The sequence below is a fragment of the Phalacrocorax aristotelis genome, chromosome 7 (genome assembly GCF_949628215.1).
Source record: "Phalacrocorax aristotelis chromosome 7, bGulAri2.1, whole genome shotgun sequence".
NCBI classification, from domain to species: Eukaryota; Metazoa; Chordata; class Aves; order Suliformes; family Phalacrocoracidae; genus Phalacrocorax; species Phalacrocorax aristotelis.
The window spans coordinates 6,456,240-6,478,679 of NC_134282.1; the positions used below are offsets into that span (position 1 = coordinate 6,456,240).

General features: G+C 47.6%; 2 protein-coding genes across 3 annotated transcripts in view; one reads left to right on the top strand and one right to left on the bottom strand.

Annotated features, from left to right (window-relative positions):
* The window catches only part of LOC142059554 (uncharacterized), a 37,784-nt gene extending 19,394 nt beyond the window's left edge, over window positions 1–18,390 (bottom strand). The window contains exons 1-3 of the mRNA XM_075098362.1: window positions 18,301–18,390; window positions 15,736–16,190; window positions 14,207–14,323 (exon numbers count right to left, since the gene is read on the bottom strand). Of these exons, the coding sequence (XP_074954463.1) occupies window positions 14,207–14,323; window positions 15,736–16,190; window positions 18,301–18,390 (662 nt within the window). The remainder of the gene's footprint in view (window positions 1–14,206; window positions 14,324–15,735; window positions 16,191–18,300) is intronic.
* SLITRK3 (SLIT and NTRK like family member 3) lies at window positions 16,171–21,696 on the top strand. 2 transcript variants are annotated; one of them, XM_075098557.1, is made up of 3 exons: window positions 16,171–16,984; window positions 17,101–17,687; window positions 18,630–21,696. In XM_075098557.1, the coding sequence occupies exon 3, from the start codon at window positions 18,648–18,650 to the stop codon at window positions 21,498–21,500; it is 2,853 nt and encodes a 950-aa protein (XP_074954658.1). In that variant the 5' UTR covers window positions 16,171–16,984; window positions 17,101–17,687; window positions 18,630–18,647; the 3' UTR covers window positions 21,501–21,696. The 2 variants fall into 2 exon arrangements, with proteins under 2 accessions (XP_074954658.1, XP_074954659.1); XM_075098558.1 differs by lacking the exon at window positions 17,101–17,687.
* Window positions 21,697–22,440: the final 744 nt, after the last annotated feature.

A 22,440-nucleotide genomic window follows, 5' to 3' on the forward strand; every position in this document is an offset into this window, starting at 1 on the left:
GGGAACACGTAGTAAGCACATCGCAGTCATGGGAGGAGAAGAAAAAGAAACCAAAGGAGAAAGCAGAAATAGAGGTCAAGTCCTCTGGCCCCAGAGGAGGAGCAGGTATAGCCTGGGCAGTATTGAAAGAGCACCTGAATAAAGGATGGGGAACACATCACACACAGAACAGCAGTTACTTTAAAGGAAATCCTCTCTTCTCATTGTTAAAAAAAGGGTTTCATGTGTGCAGCTGTGCCAGACCTCCAAAGAGAAGCTGTGGGAGCTGATGGATGGGGCCTGGGGTCCCAGGAGGAGGTCACTTCCAGCGGCTGCCTGACCTGCTCACCGTGCTTCACCGCGCCGTCCTTCCCACGTCTCTCCTGCTCCCCTATCCACACCGCAAACGCTTGCAGAACGCCTGGTGTCTGCACCTCGCGAGGCTCGCTTGGGATGCTCTAATTCAACATAAGAAATATTTAGCTGGTAATCAGAAGTGTAACGGTTGTATCAACTCTGACACTACGTCGCTTTAGAAGCTAAGAATAATATTAGTCATATGTGGGAAGTATTTTGGGGTTTGTGAGCGAATCCTAGTGTCTTTGAAATATCCGTAAGATTTACCAAAGGGCTTCTGACCTGTCTTGTGAAAGGGTCTTTGAGTAGTTAGCATTTTCTCCCATTATTCCTGCGCCTTTTAAACTGGTTTTCAGAAAAAAATGTATTGATCTTTCTTCTAATTCTTTATTAAGTTATCTTAGGTAATTTCAAAACAGAAAAATAGTCAGCAAATTCCTGTTTTAATTGACATCTTATAGGAGTTTAAAATCCAGTTGAAGAGTTTTGTTGACCTATGTCCTACTAGACTTTGTAATAATTCTGCCCTTCTTCTTTTAAATCTTCACAGTTTTGCTAATTACCTTCCAGGTTGGTGTGGATAATCCTAGTGCAGATGCCAGGATTCTCTGATGATATGAAGTATTACGGTTTCCTATTAAACCTTCAAAAAATTATATGCAGGGTCATATATTAGTGAGAATTCTGGGAATGTTAAGAAGAAATTTTAAAAGCTGCTGAAGAAATAACTATTGACAACTAGCACCATTCATTCTATATTTGCTTACAGTTCTGTTTCATACACATATATGAACTTTCAAACTCATTTATTCGCTTTACTGACATGACTAACCAAGGGCATGATTTATAATGATTTGTCATCCAGTATTAGATTTAAAAAAGTTTAATTAATTTTTCATTAGCCACAGTTAATGATGGGCTTGTTAACTATCTTGAGGTGAAGCCAAGAGCTATTAGCTATATTAAAGACCAGTTTCAAGAAAACTACTCCTTTTATATTCCCCCAAATGAGTTATAATATTTTTTCCCCTTTCAGTAAACAGTATTAAGGTATATAGATACATTAAAATCTATACAGAAGACAGGCCTTGAGGAAAACTGATCATGTAATAAAAATTATTGACCAATTTTTGCACCAGTTAAAATAAGATCAAATTTCTTGAGGATTATTCTAAAGAAATAGCCCTGTGAAATTAGTTACTAGTTCTTCTACTTAGAAATCAACATATCAATTTCTCATATAGCAAAGGACTCAACTAGAGCGGGTGACTACTCAGAGGAACTCCTTCATTGCCACTAGACTCCTGCCAGTTGTCTCAACTGTCTATCTTACTAAAACAGAAATTGGGATTTGAACTGAAAATTTAGTTGAAAATGTAATTTAATTGAAAAATTAGTTTGTCCTGCTTTGTGGCCCGTGCTGGGTGGGAAAGCTGAGCATGACAGTGGTCGTTGTGCCATGTTCTATAACTTGGGGAATTTGAAAAAGAATCAGAAACATGTGTGAGTAATTAAAGAGTAAAAATGCGGCAGAAAAAAAGAAACTGAAATTGTTTTTTCTGCAAACCTCCTTCTGATTTTCAGAAAGAGGGATTATGTTAAAAATAAAATAAAAATCTTAAAAATAAGTGTCTAAACATAGAGTGCTGCAAGATGAATAGTCTTAAAGCTTATTTTGAATGGGTGGGAGGAACAGTCCTACTGAAATCACTGAGAAACGTGACTGCTCAGTAACTCTAAACACTATGGGTTTGAGCAGGGATTTAGAAACCTGAATTTTAACCTTAATTTTAGCAAAGCTTGACCAGAATCTAGATTCAATAAAAATGTACTTAACTTAGGCAAACAGCAATATGAGAACGAAAATACTGTTTCATAAAAGATTTTAAAATCAGTTCCATTCCAAACTGCAATACATTTTCAACATTTCTCCACAGCAAATATGGGAAAAGGTGGGAAGGCCATTTTCTGTGGCTTCAAATTTTATTTGATTGAGTTTTCTTCCATTTTTAATGCCACTATAACATATATAATTATGCAACACCACAACTCCAAAAGGTTACAAACTCAAACTGAAAGTTGTTTCAAAATTTAAATATTGAAAAAAAAATTATTATTATCTTATGATACCCTTTTAGTCTTTTTTTCCTAAATGAAATTTCAGTGACCTTGACACGAACTTGACACGGCATCAAGAGCTTCCGCATGAATTTCAGCAGAAATTCAGAGCAAAGCAAGCCCCGGCGCAATGACTGGTGCAAGGGGGGAAGAGAGAAGAGAGCAGAATCGGCCCGCGAGGACGGGCGGCCTTGCTGCCTCCAGAAGGCTGCCTGCAAGGACGCTCCCTTCACCCGTTTGGGGAAAGCTGCTGAACCTAACCTGCATATTCTAAAATGGGATGCTAAAATCAAGACGTAGACAAGGAAGAAGAAGGGCTTATATATGTAAGCACAAAAAATGTATTTGTTTTCTTAATATAAACCCATTTAAGCCGACTTCACTTAACTGATGCTTACATTTGCTACTGAAATACCCTGCTAGGCACTTTCAAATTCTACTGAAATTATTAAAAGTATTTCTCCATCTTCACTTTGATTTTTTGACCTAAAAAAAAATCAATATATATATGTTTGGTCAATACAAATATTTAGTCAATCTAAATAATAAGGCACAAAGATATGAGTAGAAAGTACATGGTTTGCTCCTCGTAGCTCTTCAGTACACAGTTGCTTTTACATGTGTGTAACTGTGCAGCAGACGAGGATGCGTGGAAGGAGCAGAAGTAAAGGTGCACCAGTTACCCCAACCCTGGCCTGTCTCACCGTCTCTGTGCTTGACGTTAAGCCTTAATAAAGCTCCTTTAACTCAGGACTTTGGCAGGAGTAGAGGTATTGATAAAACTATCCAATATTAGAGCAAGGTCTTGATGATTGGCCTTATGACAATTATGGGCTTTTATTCCTCCCATTAGAAATAGCAGATGCCTGCCTATCATTTGTTAATCTGTCTTTACTGGATACTATAGTGGAAAGAAAGAAATTGCAGATTTCACAGCTAAGCAGAAATAGGGGGAAACAAGTGTAGATGGAGCCTCCTGGGTCTACACCGTGCTCTCAGGGACCTGGGAAGGGGAATGTAGGGCACATTGTCTGCAAGAGCAACAGATCTTCACCCTCCATGTATCCTCTTGGGTCACTTTCTCCAAATTTCCCCTTATCTCTGTGACCCACAGCTTCTATGATCCAGCAGGAGGTTTTTCTGGTACAGACAAGTAAATTCTAACAACTCTGAAAAATCAGGGATTTGGCTTCTTAAAACAGAAATCGCTGAAGTTCTGGTGAAAATAAATTCCAGCTGGTTCTAATGAAGTGATGTTCTGTCCAAAAACGTCTGGGCAGAAGCCATGCCTATATGCCCGTTCAGGGAACATAAGGATACTACACTAAGGCTTAGGACTTGCTAGATTGTACAGATGTCAGACACAAACTAGTACAATACCCTCAGGGTAGGGGGGGGAGGATCATTTTATGACCTAAAAACCACATAAAGAAGCAAAACCAGAGATGATTTTAGATTAAGATGGAGGAGAAAATGTGCACCGCTAAACTCCCAGCTTAATGGTCTTTATGTATATTCTGAACTAGAGGACTAAATTTAGCATCCCTGCCAGAATTACAGCAAAGAGATTGGAAACGTGTCCCCCGGTGTTGGTATTGTTGTGCTTGGCACGGTCCCCCTCACACGACCCATTAGCTCTTGTGCTCAGGGCTCGCGCTGAGGACAGGGCCGTGGCGTACCACATCCAGCACCTCCCAGAACATGTCAGGCAGTGAAGGATGGGAGGAAAAACCCTAGCAGCAACACTAACACCGATGTGGGAATTTGTCATGGTGACAGTGATGGTACTGAGAGTCCTACATTGTAATGATTGGTTTACAATAAAAATTACTCCAAATGCTGGATCAGAAAAAGGATGGTTCAGTCCATCAAATCACTGTCAGCTGCAAATTAGGTTGCCCATCCCTAGGCAATGGGGAACATAATTGGCTTTGTCCACCGCCAGTTTTATTTTTATCTGTTCTGTAAAAGTCAGTCTCTTTCTCGCTCGCGCTGGTACAAAGAGAGAAAAAAGGGCTTGTTGCAGAAAGGTTCTTTCGCTCCTTATACCCGCAATAAATGGGGCAAGTTAGCCCTGAATTTCTAAAATTAGTCAAAGATTCTTTGAGGGACTGTTTTCTGTCACAGTGAGGCTGCCTTCATGGAAGAAAGTAAGAACAAGTGCCTATTTTGGCACACGGACTTCGGGGAGCCTTAGACTGAAACAACCCTGGAGCTACAGGTGACCAGTGCTTTAGGTCGGTCCTCCGGGTTACACAAGAGGGGCTGGGGGACTGAAAACCTTTCTTCTCTTTTCTAATCCCGTAAGTATCACAGTAACTTTAAAACCTGCTATAATTTGCTGAAGACAGGATGGAAATACACATATCTAACGCCTCCCTTCCCAGGGACTGTCATTCTGACACCGTCGGTTGCAAGGCAAAGTTGTTGCAATGTGATGTCTTGGCGTTTCTACAAAATGTGATAATGTAAGATGAGGTTATGAAGTTGTGTCGGACTGAAATAACCACCAATAGACTTCCCTGGGAGCATATGAGCAACTCAACACCGTTACTACCCCCAAAGTGTCAGGATATGTTGCTTTTGTTGCTGGGAACACCTGTGCTACAAACTTGAAGTGGAAGTAGTCTCTATGCCCGGCGCGACGTGCAACTGTCAGACAGTGGAGACTCTCTCTCCAGCTCTCCTTCAAATTCTTACATGTTAGTATTCAGCTGCCTATAAGCTCCAAATATTCCTATATGTTTTCCTCCCTGTGCATAAGTTTTAAGCCCATGCCCTTCCCTGGCTAGCAGAGCTTTCTTAACACATTTCCCTGACATTGCAGAGTACAGTGAGACTCAGAAGAGGAGAAAATCCACTGAAAAAATAAATATAGCTGACTAAGTAGGAGGGGGAACAATGTCTGTCATCTTAACCTATCTGTCATCTTAACCTGCAGAATTCCTGTTCTACTTACATGGCTTTCCCTTTCTGTCACTTCAACTTTAGGGCAATTTAGCAGTCACCTGTGTACCTGGGAGATCCACAGCTGTGCTCACAGCTTGTCTGAGCCCTGGCTGGGCGTGGGGGAATAAGGGTGTGCACCAAGCCAAGGAGAGAGGGAAGGTTTAACCAACCTTCATGTTGCACCCAGTACAAAAGAACTATGTCTGTGAATAACGACTCGTAGGATTATGTTCATCAGCAAAGGCAAATAATTCAGAGGGGGGGGACAAACTGGAGACCTCTATAAGGTACAAGTGGCTATAAAGAAGTAACAATTATTTATTGTCCACCTACTCCTGTAGGTTTGCGTCCCGTTTCTAGCTCCCTTGCCTTGCTGCATAGATGCCTGGATGGCAGAAATTATGCTGTGGCACTGCCTCAGCGCTGCGCAACCGGGAGCTGCTGCAACCTGAAGCGCAAAGCAAAGGCCAAAAAAAAAGTTTGGGAAGATGAAAATAATGATCAAGACTTACGAACAGCTAGTGAGAGGTGGTGGTTCTAGTTATTATTGTTGTTATTGGTGCTGCTGTTTATTGTTGTTGTTATGCTATGGTAGGTGAAAATCACAGAGAGAAAGAGGTTTGCTTTGAAGATACCTCCTTGCCCCCTGTCTCATCCCGGGCTGGGAGGCAGCTCTGCCGCTAACCTCACTGCCCAATTTCTTCTCCTGGCAATAACAGAAATAATAGAAATAATTCTGGCATACCAAAAACCTCGCATCTAACCTCAATAAACAACGCACCCTGCGCTGGGGTATCACACATCTGAGAGCTTTGCGGCTCGGGACCGTGCTGCTGCTGCAGATGGTCTTTGGGTGGGTTTGCCGTGATAAGGCTTTGACATGACATTGTGTTTAGGTTGTCAGCGAAAGTCCTGCGGATTAGTGTCCCCTGAAATCTCACTAAGCAGCTTGTCCTAAATTTTGCTTTATGTGGATCATTCAGAGAACTGCACGAGACATAACATTAATTACTACTATAAAAATAGATATATTTTTTAAATAATTCTGTTCTAAAAGCACTTCTACATTTCGGCTGCGTTGTTGAGAACTTTACTCATTTTTAAAAAGTCTATGAAGAAATTCAAAATATGACCCTGCTCTAAATTGTAAAATGAAAATCAGAAGCAAAAGCCTTTTACCTTTCTCTTTAATTGAATCCAGCTGGCCTCCTTCTACCCTGCCTTGCAGTCATTTACAGATATGCAAATGGTTTGAGAAAAATGTTGCCATTTTCATCTGCATTGCACACCAGAAAATCAGACAATGCATGTGTTTTTATAGGTTTTTCGGCAGTTTTGCCATTCTGCTGCTTTCATGTTTTAATCCACTTTAACAGTACAATATGTCAGTCTCATATTTAAAAAAAACAATAAATCAGTCTCTACCTGGACAATATTGATGATGCCCCTTTGACAATCTGAACACTTTAACATCTACAGGGTAATTTTTAGCGACACCTGTGAGAGGCCTGTGATTGCGGGGAGGAGCAGTGGAAAGGGATAGGAGGTCTGATGCCCAAAAGATGCGCGGCTCTGCTGCTCGCAGTGGCTCCCGCTGCTGTGGGCGGACAAGATGCACCCACGGCATCTCTCCCCTGTCCTTGTGCTCTCCACTTGCTTAGATATCTTGCATCCGCAGCAAAAATTGGATTTTTCAAGGTGCCACAGAGCAAGGAGTGCTGGGAATGGAGCCGTTCTGCTACCTGTGTGTGCTGGGCAATCGCCCCCTTCCCTGGGTCCAGTGTTGGCCCTGGTAGGACCCACGTACGCTGCAGGTCAGGAGTAACACAAATGTGGCCGTGATGCAGTTCGGCGGAAGAACCACTCTGTCAGAGAGTTACAAAAGGCCTTGTCTAGCTTGTGTATTTTAGTTGGAAAATCATTAACGTTTGAGGGACTCTTTAGTAGCATTTATGTAAGGCTGGCCCCAGATGGCTTCAGTAGGAATAGATTCTCCCCAAATGACAGCTACTTAAACGGCAAAATACAAGATTACATTTTAAACAGTGCAATTTAACAACTTAATAATACTATCTTTAAAAATTAAACAAGCAACAAAACAAAAAGATTTTGCGCTAAAAAGCGCATAAAGTCCCGAAGGCTGTGGGCTCCCCTGAGCAGCTGCTGAAAGAAGCGCCCGGTGTAGCAGGACGGGGTACACCCTTGAAACCAGTTAGGTGATTATTTGGGACCTTTTGTAGAGAGATATCAAACGTTGGATCTTCCTTTATGGCTTGTTTAGAAAAATAATGCAAATTGCCTGTTAACATCAGTAACCTTTGGGAGAAGTACCCTAAGAATTTAGCTGCATTTATTATGCACCGAGACAGAGTTGTGAGTAGGAAGAGGAATAATCACAAGTAGATTCGCACATATTGGTCACTGGTTGGAAGCTTTTCTGTGTATAGTTTTTTGTTCATACACTACTTTGCATGGAGGGAATACTTGGCACTCCCACGGTGTAAATTATTATTATTATTATTATTAATCCTTATGTTAGACTATTTCCCCATTCACCGTAACCTCTGTGGAAAAGTGCAGAAGCTTTCTGGCTGGTTAAAACAGTTGCTGTGAACCTATTTTCTTTTTTTTTTTTTTCTTCTAAAAGAGTTAACACAGTAAAACATGATTAGCCTCAAATTTTCATGGGTCCATTATATATTTAGCTTGATATACTAACATCACCTTGGCTGCAGCCTTAGCGGTGGCACCGTATCACTTAAGTCTTTCACTTTATTCCTTGATATTGCCCAGAGAGGAAGGAAGGACAAATCAGACAGCATTGGCTTGAAAATACGTTCAGAATATAACAGCTTGATTGCTGCTGACCACCCAGCGGACAGGTGTGACGCGTATTTATGGGCTTGATTTTAAACCAATATCCGTTCATTTCATTTATGAGTCCATTACATGTTTTATTTTGACAGTTCCACAGTGGTGTTCCTGCAGTCTTTTGGCCATAAAACGTTCGCAGTAGGATGTGTAGCTTATTATTTGGTGTGTAGACACTGTGCACCCCACAAGCTGATGAACTATGTACAATTTATTCATTGGATTTTAAGCCTAGTTAAATCAACAGCTAAATGCAAGCCTTCCTTTGCACACTTGGAACTTCTAACACTTAATACTATAAAAGTGGTTAGGAAATGCTGAGTGTTATTATGGATTTTACCTTACAATGTGGCACTGTCCTTCCTACACTGATACCTAAGATTTTGGGCTATATTCAGGAATCTGAATTCTCAGAGATTTTTGTAAATCTTCTTTTATTGAGATTTTTCCTAAATTTCCAGTTTCTGGAAGGTGACCACATGAGAAGTTGATATTTCTAGCTAGCCAGCCAACTGAAGGTAGATGGATGGTACAGAAATATAGAAGATGAATAAAAAAATAAAAACCCTTAAACACAAGAATCTTGAAAAATTGAAGATACATAAAACCACCCAAGGAGGTAGGTATGCATGCATGTGTGCCTTTGTGTACACATACATATATATACTTTCAAGATTAAGAACTTACCTAATTGCATGAGTTAAGAGCTTGGATATATGATGCTTGGTGTATGACTTAGCCATGCAGATACTGCTGACCTAGAAACCGTCAATTCTTTAATGTTCATTTTTTTATGTTCTTGTTTTTATTGGAATCTGGTTCCAAACCTGGTTTGTGTTAAATTTTCTTAGTGTAATTAATGATGATATATATATATATTAAGGGAAATAGTATGGGATCACAAACAATTTAATCCTCAACATGAACAATCACAGAAATATCGGGTTTGGAGGATGCTCAAGGGATCACCTAATTCATCTCTGAGCCACATGAATTGCTGTCTGACAATCCTGGCACAGAACCTCACCTGCTTTTTTACACGCCTCTTACGCCAGAGGCTTTGCAACCTCCTTAGCCAGTCTTTGCCATCTTCATCATCAGAAACACCTTCCTAATATTTGATATAAATCTTTCTATCTACAAATTAAGACCAATTTCTTGTTCCCTCTCTGATGCTATTCGTAGAGAACAAAGCTTTCCCTTTATTTTTCAGCATATTTCGTATCATTCAAAAGTATTATCTTGTTCCTCCTACTCTTCCATTTAGAACAGTCCTAATTTACTCTTTCCTTAAGGGTCTTACTGTCTAGACCTCTGATCCTTCTCACACATCTACATGTAATGACTATCTGGATGTAGTGATCAAAAACGGTGGTTCCCACTGTTCCTTGTAAAAGAAATTCAGTATTATATAAAATGGCAAAAAGACTCAACAAAGACCTATCCCGGTATCTGAAAAATGAAAAGCAGCTATTTTCCTCAGCTTTTTCCTCTTCTACAAAACTGTGCTAGACAAGGAAACGGGTTGACTGCATGTATGGCATAGCCACACTACTGAATTTTCGATGTCGATTTCCACCTCCCGAGTCAGAAGGACGGCGGCCTCTTTCCCTGGCTGGTGGCAAAGATGCTCCTCCAGAGGTCAGTTTGGAGCTGAAGGAGGAGGAAGATACACGCAGGTACTTCAGTTGATACTGTCTCTCGCTATTTAATAATATTCCCATAATAAAAATACCTTCAGTGCATGCTAATGTGTTAACGTGTCATGCACTAGAAACCCAAGTACTACAGTATTACATGCTAGAAAAGATCCAAGAGTTTAAGACCCAATACTCTGTCACCATTTTTACAGACTTATATGAGTCCACAACTTCCATTAAAGGTAGCTGAGATCAGTGAGTCAGCTCACCTCGAACTCCAGAGCTGAGTCCATTTGGGATGAAAGATCACCTCTTATTCATAACTAGGGCTACTAAAGACTTGTGTCATCAGTAGCAAAAAGAAAGGAGGGCAAGGCTTGCAAGAACAGAGAAGACATCAGTCTCACCATCTCTTCCATGACTGTCGAACTACTTTTTCTAAGAGATTAAAATGACTGCCCATCTTGCTGCCTCTGAGCTGAACGATAAAGTCTACCTGTATGTTTTAAGGGTCCTCACAGGGGAACTGCAAGGAGCAGTGCTGACAGGGAAAGGGAGGAGAGGGGGAAGAGGAGAAGTAGTTAACAGTAAATGGAAAATTCTGGCACCGCTGGACTGAACGGAAGTGTCACCATTGACATCACTAAAAGTAGGATCAAGACTGATCTAAAAAGCAATTTAGAATATGAGCTTTTCTTTCCAAATGAGCAGTAAGTGCCTTCCTTCACACAGAATTCAGCGCAGTAATAGTGCCTTCTATTACATTTTAAATTGATTTGCTTTATGGCCCAGTACTGGGGAATTGCCCTAGCATGATCTCGTCGGGCTCATGTTTCTAATTCTGGCAACTCTAAATCCAGATGCCCTGAAAATCCATGCTGTTGCTTACAGCGTGTGCTGTAGGGTAATCTCCATTTTTGTGTGCCTAGACAAAATAAAGGATCCAGGATGTACATAAGACTAGCCCGCAAGGTGAAAAGAAAACCAGGTGAAGCAACCTAGCTAAGAGAATTCAAACATTATTTTTGCATTGGCTAAGATTTTTCTTACGGGAGCAACGAAGCAGTTATCATCTGAAGGTCTGTGTCCTGCCACTGGGGTCTTTGGGCAATGGATGGAGGGATATAGAAAACAAAGTCCATGTTCTTCCTTTGCGTGGTCAATGTTCAGCATCCTTTAGGACATCAGAACCTGTGCTCATGCTACCAGGTAAAAATAACTCTCTCCACTGAGAAAAAAGAAGCTTAAAAAGGATGTGGTGTGTTGGCACGAAGGAGGATGTGGCTGTATGGCTGCGGAATTGCCGATGTGAAGTATGGGAAGAGCTGAAGAAGCCCCTCTCTGCACTGGAGCAGAGCTCATAACTCTGTAGTTCGGATGGGAAGAGAGCACCCTAAGGGAATTATTCTACCTTTGATCCACGCATGAAATTCTGGCTGCTGTCAAAGGAAGTTGTGCATGCCTAACCATGGCTGTACATCATTCTAATAAAAGCCAAAGAGAAGCTCGTATATAAATGGAGTGCGAAGTTTTTTGACACTGGCTATAATAAATATCAGCACATTTAGAAAAAAATGTGGGCTTACGTGCCTGAGGTAGGGAAAAAGCTATGGCTGTGCCTGATTTACTAGAAGGAAATATTTAAGGCCGTTGAATCATTAGATAAAAACCCGATCTTGAAATGTCAGGAATCAGTGAGGATAACAGAACTGTCAATTTTGTCCAATAAAAACTCCCTTTTATTTTGCCTACCTTTCTCTTTTATTTTTAGCAACAATCCATTAAAAATACTGTACCTATGCTTTGCTGCTATTTGCTGTTCTATTTTAATACTATCCATTAGTTCTGTCCTCCTTTCTTTTTAATATTTACACATATCATCAAATACAGGGCAAAATTTCTCTGCTGAAAAAAATCCCATGAGTAAAAACCAATTACATGTAGCTTGTTACTGAGGGCATGGCTGGGGTTTCTGTACAGCTTCAGTGTCCTATCGAGTTTAAAGTAGCCGAGGACTTTTCCATTAGAAATGGCCCATTATAATATAATTTGGTGCATTGTTATTTCTTAACTTCATCTAAAAATGATGTATCAGTTACAGTGGCTATAACCGCCCTGGGAAAGATCAACAGCTATTCCATAGGATAATATATAGCTGATAATGAGGTGAGTAGCAGTAAAAATTGTGTCCAGGAGCATCTGTTTGACATAAGAAGCTTTCGGGCTGGAACAGCCCAGTTTAAAATTCTTACATTTCCTCCATTTCATGTGCATTCACCAGTGCTTATGCAGTTCATATAATCTGTGCCTGTACTTATATATGGCACGGCAAAGACCAGGACTGTACGGAAAGAAGGATACCAGCCTTCAGCGGAGAAACCAGTACGAGGCTGAAGGTACCTTAGGGCCTCCTGCAGCTCCCCTTGAAGTTGAAGAAAGGACTGAGCCTCAGCCTGAGTTCTCACAGTCCAAATCTCATCCTCCAGCAGTCAATGAGACCTCTGCATTGGCTTGAGGGGGGCAGGACAGCCCTCCACATCAAATTCGGATCCCCTTGAAATGAGCCCGAACTGTTGATACAACAGCAAGAGAGGTCGTGGTCCCTAAAACAGTATTGGGACAATATGACAGAGGTTTTAATAGAAATATTGTCTTCCAAAGAAAGATGGTAGGTAAATTCCACCTGATAATTTTGTTTCTCTGTCTGTCTGTTTGATAAATGAACTAAGTAACGGAGAAGGAAAGAGAAAAGTTAAGCCTCATAAACTGCTTCACTAACTGCTATGCAGGGAAGATTTTCTGCTCTGATTTTCCTCTATTAACATTTTCAAAGACAATAACATTTCTCAGTTTGAACAATTTATAATATACAAAACCGGGAATATTTGAACAATTCTTTAACAAAAAAAAAAAAAGAGAGACAGAGGGAAATCTCAATTTTAAATATATTTATCTGAACACACCAGACAAATGGAAATCTCACGGGGACACAAGAGGGGTCACCAGACCAGTGAAGGGATTTTAAGCCCTTGCTCTGCAAGGCTCAGCTTTAAACCCAGCCCAAGCAGACCAATGGCTTTATCAGACATCTGCCTCTTGCAGCCTTCGCAGCTACGCGTGTTTCTGCCCAGGGCCGCTCTGTGCATGCTGGAGAGGTACAGCACTGTATTTTCCACAGCCCAGCGCTCTGGCCTTTCCTCCTAATTCAAGGATTTCCACATTACGTCCGTGAGGCCCCCAAAGGCAGGGTGCCCCGCGGGAAACCCTCTCCGTGCCGCGGGCCTGCCCTGCACCCCGGCGGGGGCATGCAAGCACCTCTCCCCAGAGCCCCTGGCTGGCAGCTCTCCCAAGCGAGTGCATGTGGGTTTTGCGTCACGGATTAATCAGCCTCGCAGCCCGCTCGTGCCTCTCTGCTCCCCCTCCTGCGCTTGGGTTCCCACATGTTCACCTGCCCTGATAACCGGCAGCTCGAGGCGATCCCCGCTCCTCGCCACGGCGTGCGGTGAGCAGGAGCGGGCTTGGCCAGGGCTTTTAGGCAGAAATGCAGCTGGAGCCCGGGCATTGTCTGTATCTAAAACCTTTCAACGCTCAGATCCAGAACCTCTAAACTACTCCCTAGCTTTAACAAAATAGAGAGAGCCAGGGAGCAGCTCCCATCTATAATAATTACAAGAGGGTTTCCCTTGCCCTTGCACTATTTATTGCTTTTGCCCTTACCATAGATTGCTCGAGACAGAAGAGACTATTAAAGACCAGAATATTTCTTTCTGGACAGGCAGGGTGAGCTTTGGTAGAAAACTCTCTCTTCCTCTCAACCATTGCCACTTCTGTTAGAAAGGGAAGGGGCTGGTTTAAGCTGCAGACTGAACGAAGCATTAAATGCCTGCGTTGCAATGACTGCAGTGGGGGGAATGGTCGCCTCCAGTGGAAATGTAATGCTGTGATGGTACTTTCGGAAAGACACAATAATTATTCAAGTATCCATTTCTAATTTGTCACAAAAGTTATCTGTGGCTTCTCTCTCCCTTATTTTCACAAGGCCGTCAGGGGGAAGAAGGTGCATTTTGGTATTATTAACTGAGGCTGGAAAAAGGCAGCCAGGAGGGCACCTGCCAGCCTCCCACCAGGGTGACATGGATCTCCACTGACTCCACAGCTCCAGGACAGGGCTTTGCAAGGAAATAGCTCACTTGCCAATAATAATAATTATTATTAATAACCGAGTGACGTCCTAATCTCGGTTACATCAGTCCGCCGTACCCTTAGCCGGAGCTCCTGCCAATCACACTCACGCTGATCCTGGTCTCAGCAGGTTGTGTCGACAAAACGAGCAGAGACGGAAAGGCTGTGAGCGGCCGCGGCTGGAGGGAGACGTGGGGGGATGGCCCGCCGCGATTCCTGGCTCCTGGCTGGGGGGACAAGGGGACACAGGTCGCTGAGCCCGGCCGAACCCAGGGGGAGCCGCCTCTCATCTCCTCGCCTCGCCGCGAAACTGTAGGATGCATAAAGGATGCCAGCGGAGGATGAGGGGGGATACCCTTCCTCCGCCCCGAGGGCATCCCGCGGGGGCTGCCCGGTGTGACAGCCGAGCAGGAGGCGACGGCAGGGGGGTGGGAGGGCACAGCCCCTCCCCGGGCCGGCCCGGGAGCCGGCGGGGTGTCCTTGGGACCTGCAGCCGGCCCTGCCTGCGAGCGGGGGACCCGGCGGGGACGCTGCCATCCCCGAGGAGCCCTGCAGCGCTCGCTGATTTGCATTCAAGGGCCATCCCCTCCCAGCCCCCCCCTCCCCCTCCTTCTTCCCCAGCCCATCTGCAAAACTTGAAGGCAGAAGCCCTGAAAAGGATGATGAGCGTTATTCGGTGGCATTTTGGAAAGTTGCCGGCCGGGGAAAGCGGCAGTGCAAGGTCAGGGCTGGGTGGCTGCACCCCCCCGCCACACTGCCCCTGCATCATCCCCCCCACCCCCCCGAAACAGAGCTGGGTGCAAGGGGGGACTGTGCATAGGGCGCTTCTCTGAGTTGTTGCTAAAGCCGCTGTGCGAGCTCGTTACAAGAACAAACTGTTGTGATTTCCCCTTTCGCCCTTTCTCTCCGCTCCCCCCTCTCTCTTTTAACGGGGGGGTGGGGGGGTGGGGTGCCAGGTGCATGTTGCCTGCTGGTACCCCGTGTAGCTCCCGCGTCAGAAAATGAATGATGCAGCAATTTAATTAGGAAGGAGCGGTGCGTCCATATTGCACCGGTGAAGGAGAGCTTCGGAGGCTGGGAAAGATGGTGCGTGTCCGCGGGCGCGGAGGCAGCGCCCCTGCCCGCGGAGAGCGCCGTCGGGGCGGCGGGAGGCCGCGGGGCCCCCGGGTTCTCCCCCCCGCACCTCCAGCTTTGCCCGTCAACTTTTTGGTACCGAACCGCGGTTCCAGTTAAGTCTCCTCCCGGCCGAGTTACCCCGGGAAGGTGGGGAGTTTGGGTTTAAGGCGAGAGCCGGGAGCGGGGGCGGGCGGTGGGTGCTGCGGGATGCCCCGGGAGGATGAGCGGGCTCCCGCGGAGCGCGCAGCCTCCCGGCCCCGCTGCGCTTGGAGATCCGCGCATATGTGTGCCCGGGGATGGATGTGCGCGGCTGTGCGCGGTGCGGCCGTGTGTGGACGGCGGGGATGCAAGAGGTATGGCGGGGGCCGCCTCCCACGACCCCCCCCACACCCCCACACCCCCCTCCCCGGCGCATCTCGCCGGCCAACTTTCAGCCAGGGGCGAACCCGCGCAAGCCTCCGGCTGCGCCCCCCCTCCGCGGAGCGGCCGCCCCCCCACCCCCTTCCCCGCGCAGCGCCGTTACCTGCCTGCGGCTCCCGGGGCGGGCAGGGGCCGGCCGGCGGCGCTGCCCTTCCGCGGGCGCGGCCCTCCGCCTCCGCGCACACTCCGCGGTGGCGGCTGGAAGGATGCGAAAGGTGCCGGGGTGTCTCCCACGAGGTTTTTTGGCTTTGCCTCCTTGGAGGGCGGGAGGCTGCTGGATCCTGGAGAGGCTGCGAGGCTGGAGCCGCGGCACGGCACCGGGACAGGAGGGAAGAAAGAGGGACAGAGGGAGAGGAGGACGGGAGGAGGAGGCGCCGGGGGCGCAGGGGAGCGCGGCGGGGGGAGCCGGGGCGGCCGGGCCGGGACACCGCCGCCCCTCTTCGGGCCCGCCGGGCTGCTCTCCGCCGCAGCCCCGGCAGCTCGGCTGGCGCTTTCAGTCAGAGCATCTTTGATTTCCTTCAGAGTTGGGCTTTTTTGCCTTTTTTTTTTCTGTCTTTCCTTTTTTTTTTTTTTTTTTTTTTAGAAAGGGGGTGTGTGTAAATTGTGACCCATCCCGGCGGCTTTTTCCTCTCTGATTCTTCTTGGTTTTTTTTTTTCCTCCCCCATCTGCTCGTTTCCCACTTCCCTTCCTCTCCGCCAACCAGCCCCCTCCTTCCCTCTTTAAAAAAAAAAAAAAAAAAAATTAAAAAAAGGCAGGGGAAAAAAAATGTATAGTCAGGGCTTCCCAAATGCGCGCCCCCGACCTGGTGCCAAGCGCGCCCCCTTCATTTGTTCCCCTTCTTGAAGCTCATTTTCATGACGTGGAAAAGCCTGATCCAGGGCAACAACACCACCGCACAGCCAGGCACACGCACACACCCAGGCACACGCACACACCCGCACACAGAAGGAGAGAAGCCCGCGATCCTCCGCCGCGCCCCAGCCCTCCCGCTCCGCGCTGCCGGTGCCCGGCGAAGGCGGCGGCGGCGGCGCTGGAGCCTGCAGCAGCCCCTCTCCTCTCCTCCCTCCTCCATTGAGTGTGCCAAACAGCAGCTCTGCATCCTAAAGAAGATCATTGAGGGGCTCATTGCATTCCCAGCACGTCTCAGGCTTGCTTCTTTTTTTTTTCTTTTTTTTTTTTCCTTTTGCCTCAGCTTCAGCAGGAGTAGAGAGAGAGGGAGAGAGAGAGACACAGAGAGGGAGAGACAGAGAGAAACCAGCAATCTTTAAACTCGAGCTTTTTTTTCCCCCCTTCCCCTCTTTTTTTTTTTTTTTTTTTGGTAACGATGTGCTAAAATCTCTCCTGCAAACCGGTAAGTACAACCTTTCTGGATCCTTTTGTTTCCGCCTAGGGTCAAAGACACCCCCTCTTCCAAAAAGAAGATATAATAATCCTCTTTATTTATTTTTTTTTTATTTTTTATTACAGCCCTTGCAGAAGAGAAAGAACTTAAGTGGCTAATATTTTGCAAAGGAGACAGAGAGACTGATACTGCAATATAGCTCTCATCTCTCTCCCTTCTTCCCAATTAGATGCTGATTTTAATTGCAGAGGGTATTTCTCTTTTCATGCTTTCAACCGTCTCCTCTTTCCCACAGGGGAGGGTTTCATTTGCAAGTTGATCCTAAGGATTTCTGTTCCTCTGGCATTTCTCTCCCCTAAATGCATCTTTCTGCTCTTAAGTTTGCGGATGGGGGGCAACATTTTCTAGTTCTTACACGAGGAAGGCAAAAAGGACCTTTTCTATTGAAAGATTAAGACTAAAGGCAACGATCGCTCCGAATAATTCTAATGGGCGTTTCAGTGATTCAAGGAAGGCTGCATCACCGCCGTTATTATTACCATCCTTAGCGTTTCTCTGTGCCCGTACGTTTAAAATATCTGGTGAAAGGAAGGGTGAAACCATATGTTGAAGGAGCTGCATCTCATTAGTACAGTATTATTTTCACCTGATTGGAGAAGAATGGTGTCTTCATTCAGAAGCGTATATAGTAGGATAGATAATTTATCGGCTGGTAAGTGTCAAGGTATTTTTTTTAATTCCACTTTCAGCTTTTTAACCGGGTCTCCTGCTTGGTCCTGGGGGCGCAAAATACCCTAATCCAAGGCAGGCTGAGCGTTTCAATCCTAGGTGCCTCTTTAGCTGTCACTTCCCTTTAGATCTGCTGATCGCATGGGCATGTGCTTTAGAAAGATTAATCATCTCTAAATGCTTTAATCAGCTAAAATGACTAATATGTGGTGTGTGTTTATCTGATAATATACCAGTTGCATTAATTCACCAGCGCGTTTGAAAGGGGAAGATTTTCTCTTAAATCAGGGTGGTTAACCATTTACTCTGTTAAAGATATTGTGGGGATTTCTGAAGGGAACCGTTTCGCCAGGGACATCAGCAAACCCTGCACATTCCTTTGAACTTAGTATGGAATATATCGAGCCGGGAGGGAGAGACATTCAAGGGCTGAGATTTGATAACTTTGAGAGTTTGCATGCATGAAAGATGTAGTGCGACACTGGAGAAATCTGCCCACTGGTATTTCCCCCCGTAGTCAGCACGGGCTAAGGTGGCTACAAAGCTGAAATTGCAACCAAGTATGAAAGACGTGTAGTCCTAAACACCGGTCCTACGGCGGAAAATATGTAAAGACGCAACTCATTCAGTGTGCGTGCTCGTGTTGCTGTGTGGTCTGCATGTGCTGTCCTCTTTATAGGTGGCATTCACCAACGGGGGGGGATAAGGGAGGCTGGTATCGCGTGATTAAACCTTCTATCATCTCTTAAGTGTACATCAGGGCAAGGCTCGCCCATCCAGCACCCCTAGAGTTGGTTCTGAACGCCTGCCCAACAATCGCTGAACTTTCCAGGAGCCTAACACACGAGTCTAGCAGGTAGGGGCTTAGTGAAAAGAGCGGGGCAGGACAGGAATACTGAAATATGCGTTTTTCTTCCCGTTGCAGTTTTGTAAACATCAACATATGATGAAAACTTCCACGGCAGAGACGCTTCATAAAGGAAGGATGTTGTGGATAATTCTTCTAAGCACAATTGCTCTAGCATGGACTACACCAATTCCCTTGATAGAGGACTCGGAGGAACTCGATGAGCCCTGCTTTGATCCATGTTACTGTGAAGTGAAGGAGAGCCTTTTCCATATACATTGTGACAACAAAGGATTTATAAATATTAGTCAGATAACAGAGTCGTGGTCGAGACCTTTTAAACTTTACCTGCAGAGGAATTCCATGAGGAAATTGTACACCAACAGTTTTCTTCACTTGAACAACGCTGTGTCTATTAACCTTGGGAACAATGCACTGCAGGACATTCAGACAGGGGCTTTTAACGGGCTCCGAGTTCTGAAGAGGTTGTATTTGCACGAAAACAAATTGGACATTTTCCGAAATGACACTTTCCTGGGTTTGGAAAGTCTGGAATATCTGCAGGCAGATTACAATGTCATTAAACGGATTGAAAGCGGGGCGTTTCGAAACCTAAGTAAATTGAGGGTCCTTATCCTAAATGACAATCTTATCCCCATGCTTCCCACCAACTTATTTAAGTCCGTGTCCTTAACCCACCTGGACTTGCGGGGGAACCGGCTAAAAGTCCTTTCGTACCGCGGGATGTTGGACCACATTGGAAGGAGCCTGATGGAGATCCAGCTGGAGGAGAACCCGTGGAACTGTACGTGCGAGATCGTGCAGCTGAAGAGCTGGCTGGAGCGCATCCCCTACACTGCCCTGGTGGGGGACATCACCTGCGAGACCCCCTTCCACTTCCACGGGAAGGACCTGCGGGAAATCAAAAGAAGTAAGCTCTGTCCCATGCTGTCCGACTCCGAGGTGGAAGCCAGCCTGGGCATCCCCCAGCTGTCGTCCAGCAAGGAGAACGCGTGGCCTACGAAGCCTTCCTCCATGCTGTCCTCCTTCCATTTCACCGCTTCCTCTGTTGAGTACAAAACATCCAATAAGCAGCCCAAACCCACCAAGCAGCCCAGGGCGCCCCGGCCTCCCCCGACGTCCCGCGGCCTGTACCCCGGGCCGAACCAACCGCCCGTGGCTGCCTACCAGACCCGGCCCCCCATCCCCATCATCTGCCCTACCGGGTGCTCTTGCAGTTTGCACATCAACGACCTGGGCCTGACGGTCAACTGCAAGGAGCGAGGGTTTCACAACATCTCCGAGCTCCTGCCCAGGCCCTTGAACGCCAAGAAGCTGTACTTGAGCGGGAATTTGATCCAGAAAATCTACCGCTCCGATTTCTGGAATTTTTCCTCCTTGGATCTCTTACACCTGGGGAACAACCGGATCTCCTACGTGCAGGATGGGGCTTTTATCAACCTGCCGAATCTCAAGAGCCTGTACCTGAACGGCAACGACATCGAGCGGCTCACCCCGGGCATGTTCCGGGGCCTGCAGAGTTTGCATTACCTGTACTTCGAGTACAACCTGATCAGGGAAATCCAGCCGGCGGCCTTCAGCCTCATGCCCAACCTGAAGCTGCTCTTCCTCAACGACAACTTGCTCCGCACCCTGCCCACCGACGCCTTCGCCGGCACCTCCCTGGCCCGCCTCAACCTGCGCAACAACCACTTCTTGGCGCTGCCGGTGGCCGGGGTGTTGGAACACCTCCACGCCATCGTCCAGATCGACCTGAAGCTCAACCCTTGGGACTGCACCTGCGAGCTGGTGCCGCTGAAGCAGTGGCTGGAGGCGCTCAGCTCCGTCAGCGTGGTGGGCGAGGTGCTGTGCGCCAGCCCCGAGCGCCTGGCCCGCCGCGACCTCCGCGCCCTGGAGCTGGCGGCCCTCTGCCCCGCCGCCCTGCGCCCCGCCGCCGCCGCCGCCGCCGCCGCCTCGCCCCCCGCCGCCGCCGCCCCTCCGCCGCCCTCCGCCACCGGCGCCGCCGCCTACGAGCTGCCCCCGGCCGCCGCCGCCGTGCCGCTCTCCGTCCTCATCCTCAGCCTCCTCGTTCTCTTCTTCTCCGCCGTCCTGGTGGCCGCCGGGCTTTTCGCCTTCGTGCTGCGGCGTCGCCGGCGGAAGCTGCCGTTCCGCGGCCCGCGGGCGGAGGCGGCCGACCTGGGCGGCGTGCCCCTGCGCTGCCCGCGGCTCTTCGAGGAGGGCGGCGGCGGCGGCGGCGGCGGCGGCGGCGGCGGGGGCGGCGGGGAGCGCTCCCCGGAGAAGGCGCCCCCGGCGGGCCACGTCTACGACTACATCCCGCACCCGGTGACCCAGATGTGCAACAACCCCATCTACAAGCCGCGGGAGGAGGAGGAGGAGGAGGCGGCGGCGGGAGGCGGCGGGGAGGCGGCCGAGCTGCTGCGGGGCGGCGGCGAACGTTTCGCCCACGCCGCCGCCGCCGCCGCCGCCGCGCAGGAGCCGGGCAGCAACTACCGCACGTTGCTGGAGAAGGAGCAGGAGTGGAGCCTGGCCGTCTCCAGCTCGCAGCTCAACACCATCGTGGCCGTGCACCCCCAGCACCCCGCGGGCGGCGGGCTGGCGGCGGGCGGCGGCGGGCTCGGGGGGGCGGTGGCGGCGGCGGCGGGAGGCGCCCCGCGGGACCGCGACCGCCCCCCGCCCTGCGCCGTGGGTTTCGTGGACTGCCTGTACGGCACCGTGCCCAAGCTGAAGGAACTGCACGTCCACCCCCCTGGCATGCAATACCCGGACCTCCAGCAGGACGCCAGGCTCAAAGAAACCCTCCTCTTCGCGGCCGGCAAGGGCTTCTCAGACCACCAAACCCCCACAAGCGAATACCTCGAGTTAAGGGCCAAACTCCAAACAAAGCCGGATTACCTCGAAGTCCTGGAGAAGACCACGTACCGGTTCTGACCGCCGCCCCGCCGCCCGCCCCGGCACCGCCGCATGCGAGTAGAGGATACAGCTGTGTGCTCTCCCCCGCCAGATGTGCGCGCTGCGGGGAAGGGCCGTTCTCAGATCATTAATCGATGAAGTGCCTTCGCAGACTTTTGCCAGCAGATGTTACTCAATCATTATTTTTTATACTGAAACTGAGACTTTGACTGTGCCATGTCTAAGGTATATTATTATTATTATTATTATTATCGGGGATCTTTGTATTGATCCTGATTAAGTAAATTCTATGTGTGTCTCTCTCTTTTTTCTTTTATTTTTCTTTTTTCTTTTATTTTCTTTCCTGTTGTTTCTTTTTTTTTTTTTCCGTTGCACTAAACTTCCTTTATATTTTCCCTTGGAGGGGAGGGAAGATGGCATTTTGTGGCTTGCTTTCTTCTTGCCCATCATGGCACAGATTCTGTACATTTATTTAAAAAAAAAAATGCAAAGAAGCAAACGAGCGCAGTTTGCTGCATGCCTGGAAACTGCAAGAGGGAAGGGAGGGGAGGGTCTTGCTCGAATGTCTCACTCTTGTCTCTCTCCCTCCCTCGCACGCACACGCTCACCCTCATCCTCACCGCCACCCTCGCCGCCAGCCCGGCCCCTCCGCGCAGCGCCCGCGGCCGCGCAGGGCGGGAGCGGGGTGCCGCTGCCCGCGGAGGGGAATCCCCGTGGGCTGGGGGGAGCCCCCCGGAGCCGAGCAGCCCGAAGGATGTACCAACGGGGCGCACACACTTAGGGGATGCTCAGTGACACTTCGTCATGACGCCATGGTTTTTTGGAGGACATCCGCACTTTCCTAATAAAAGCAACATGCAAATATATAGAAAAAGGAAAAAAAAAAAAAAGGCAAGCTACTGGGCACCTATCACTAACAGCTTTGTAGGAAGCACTTTTAATGTTTTCTCTCATACAC

Excerpts from the sequence above, each read along its gene's own strand:
- SLITRK3 (XM_075098557.1), top strand. The coding sequence starts at position 18,648 with ATGATGAAAACTTCCACGGCAGAGACGCTTCATAAAGGAAGGATGTTG.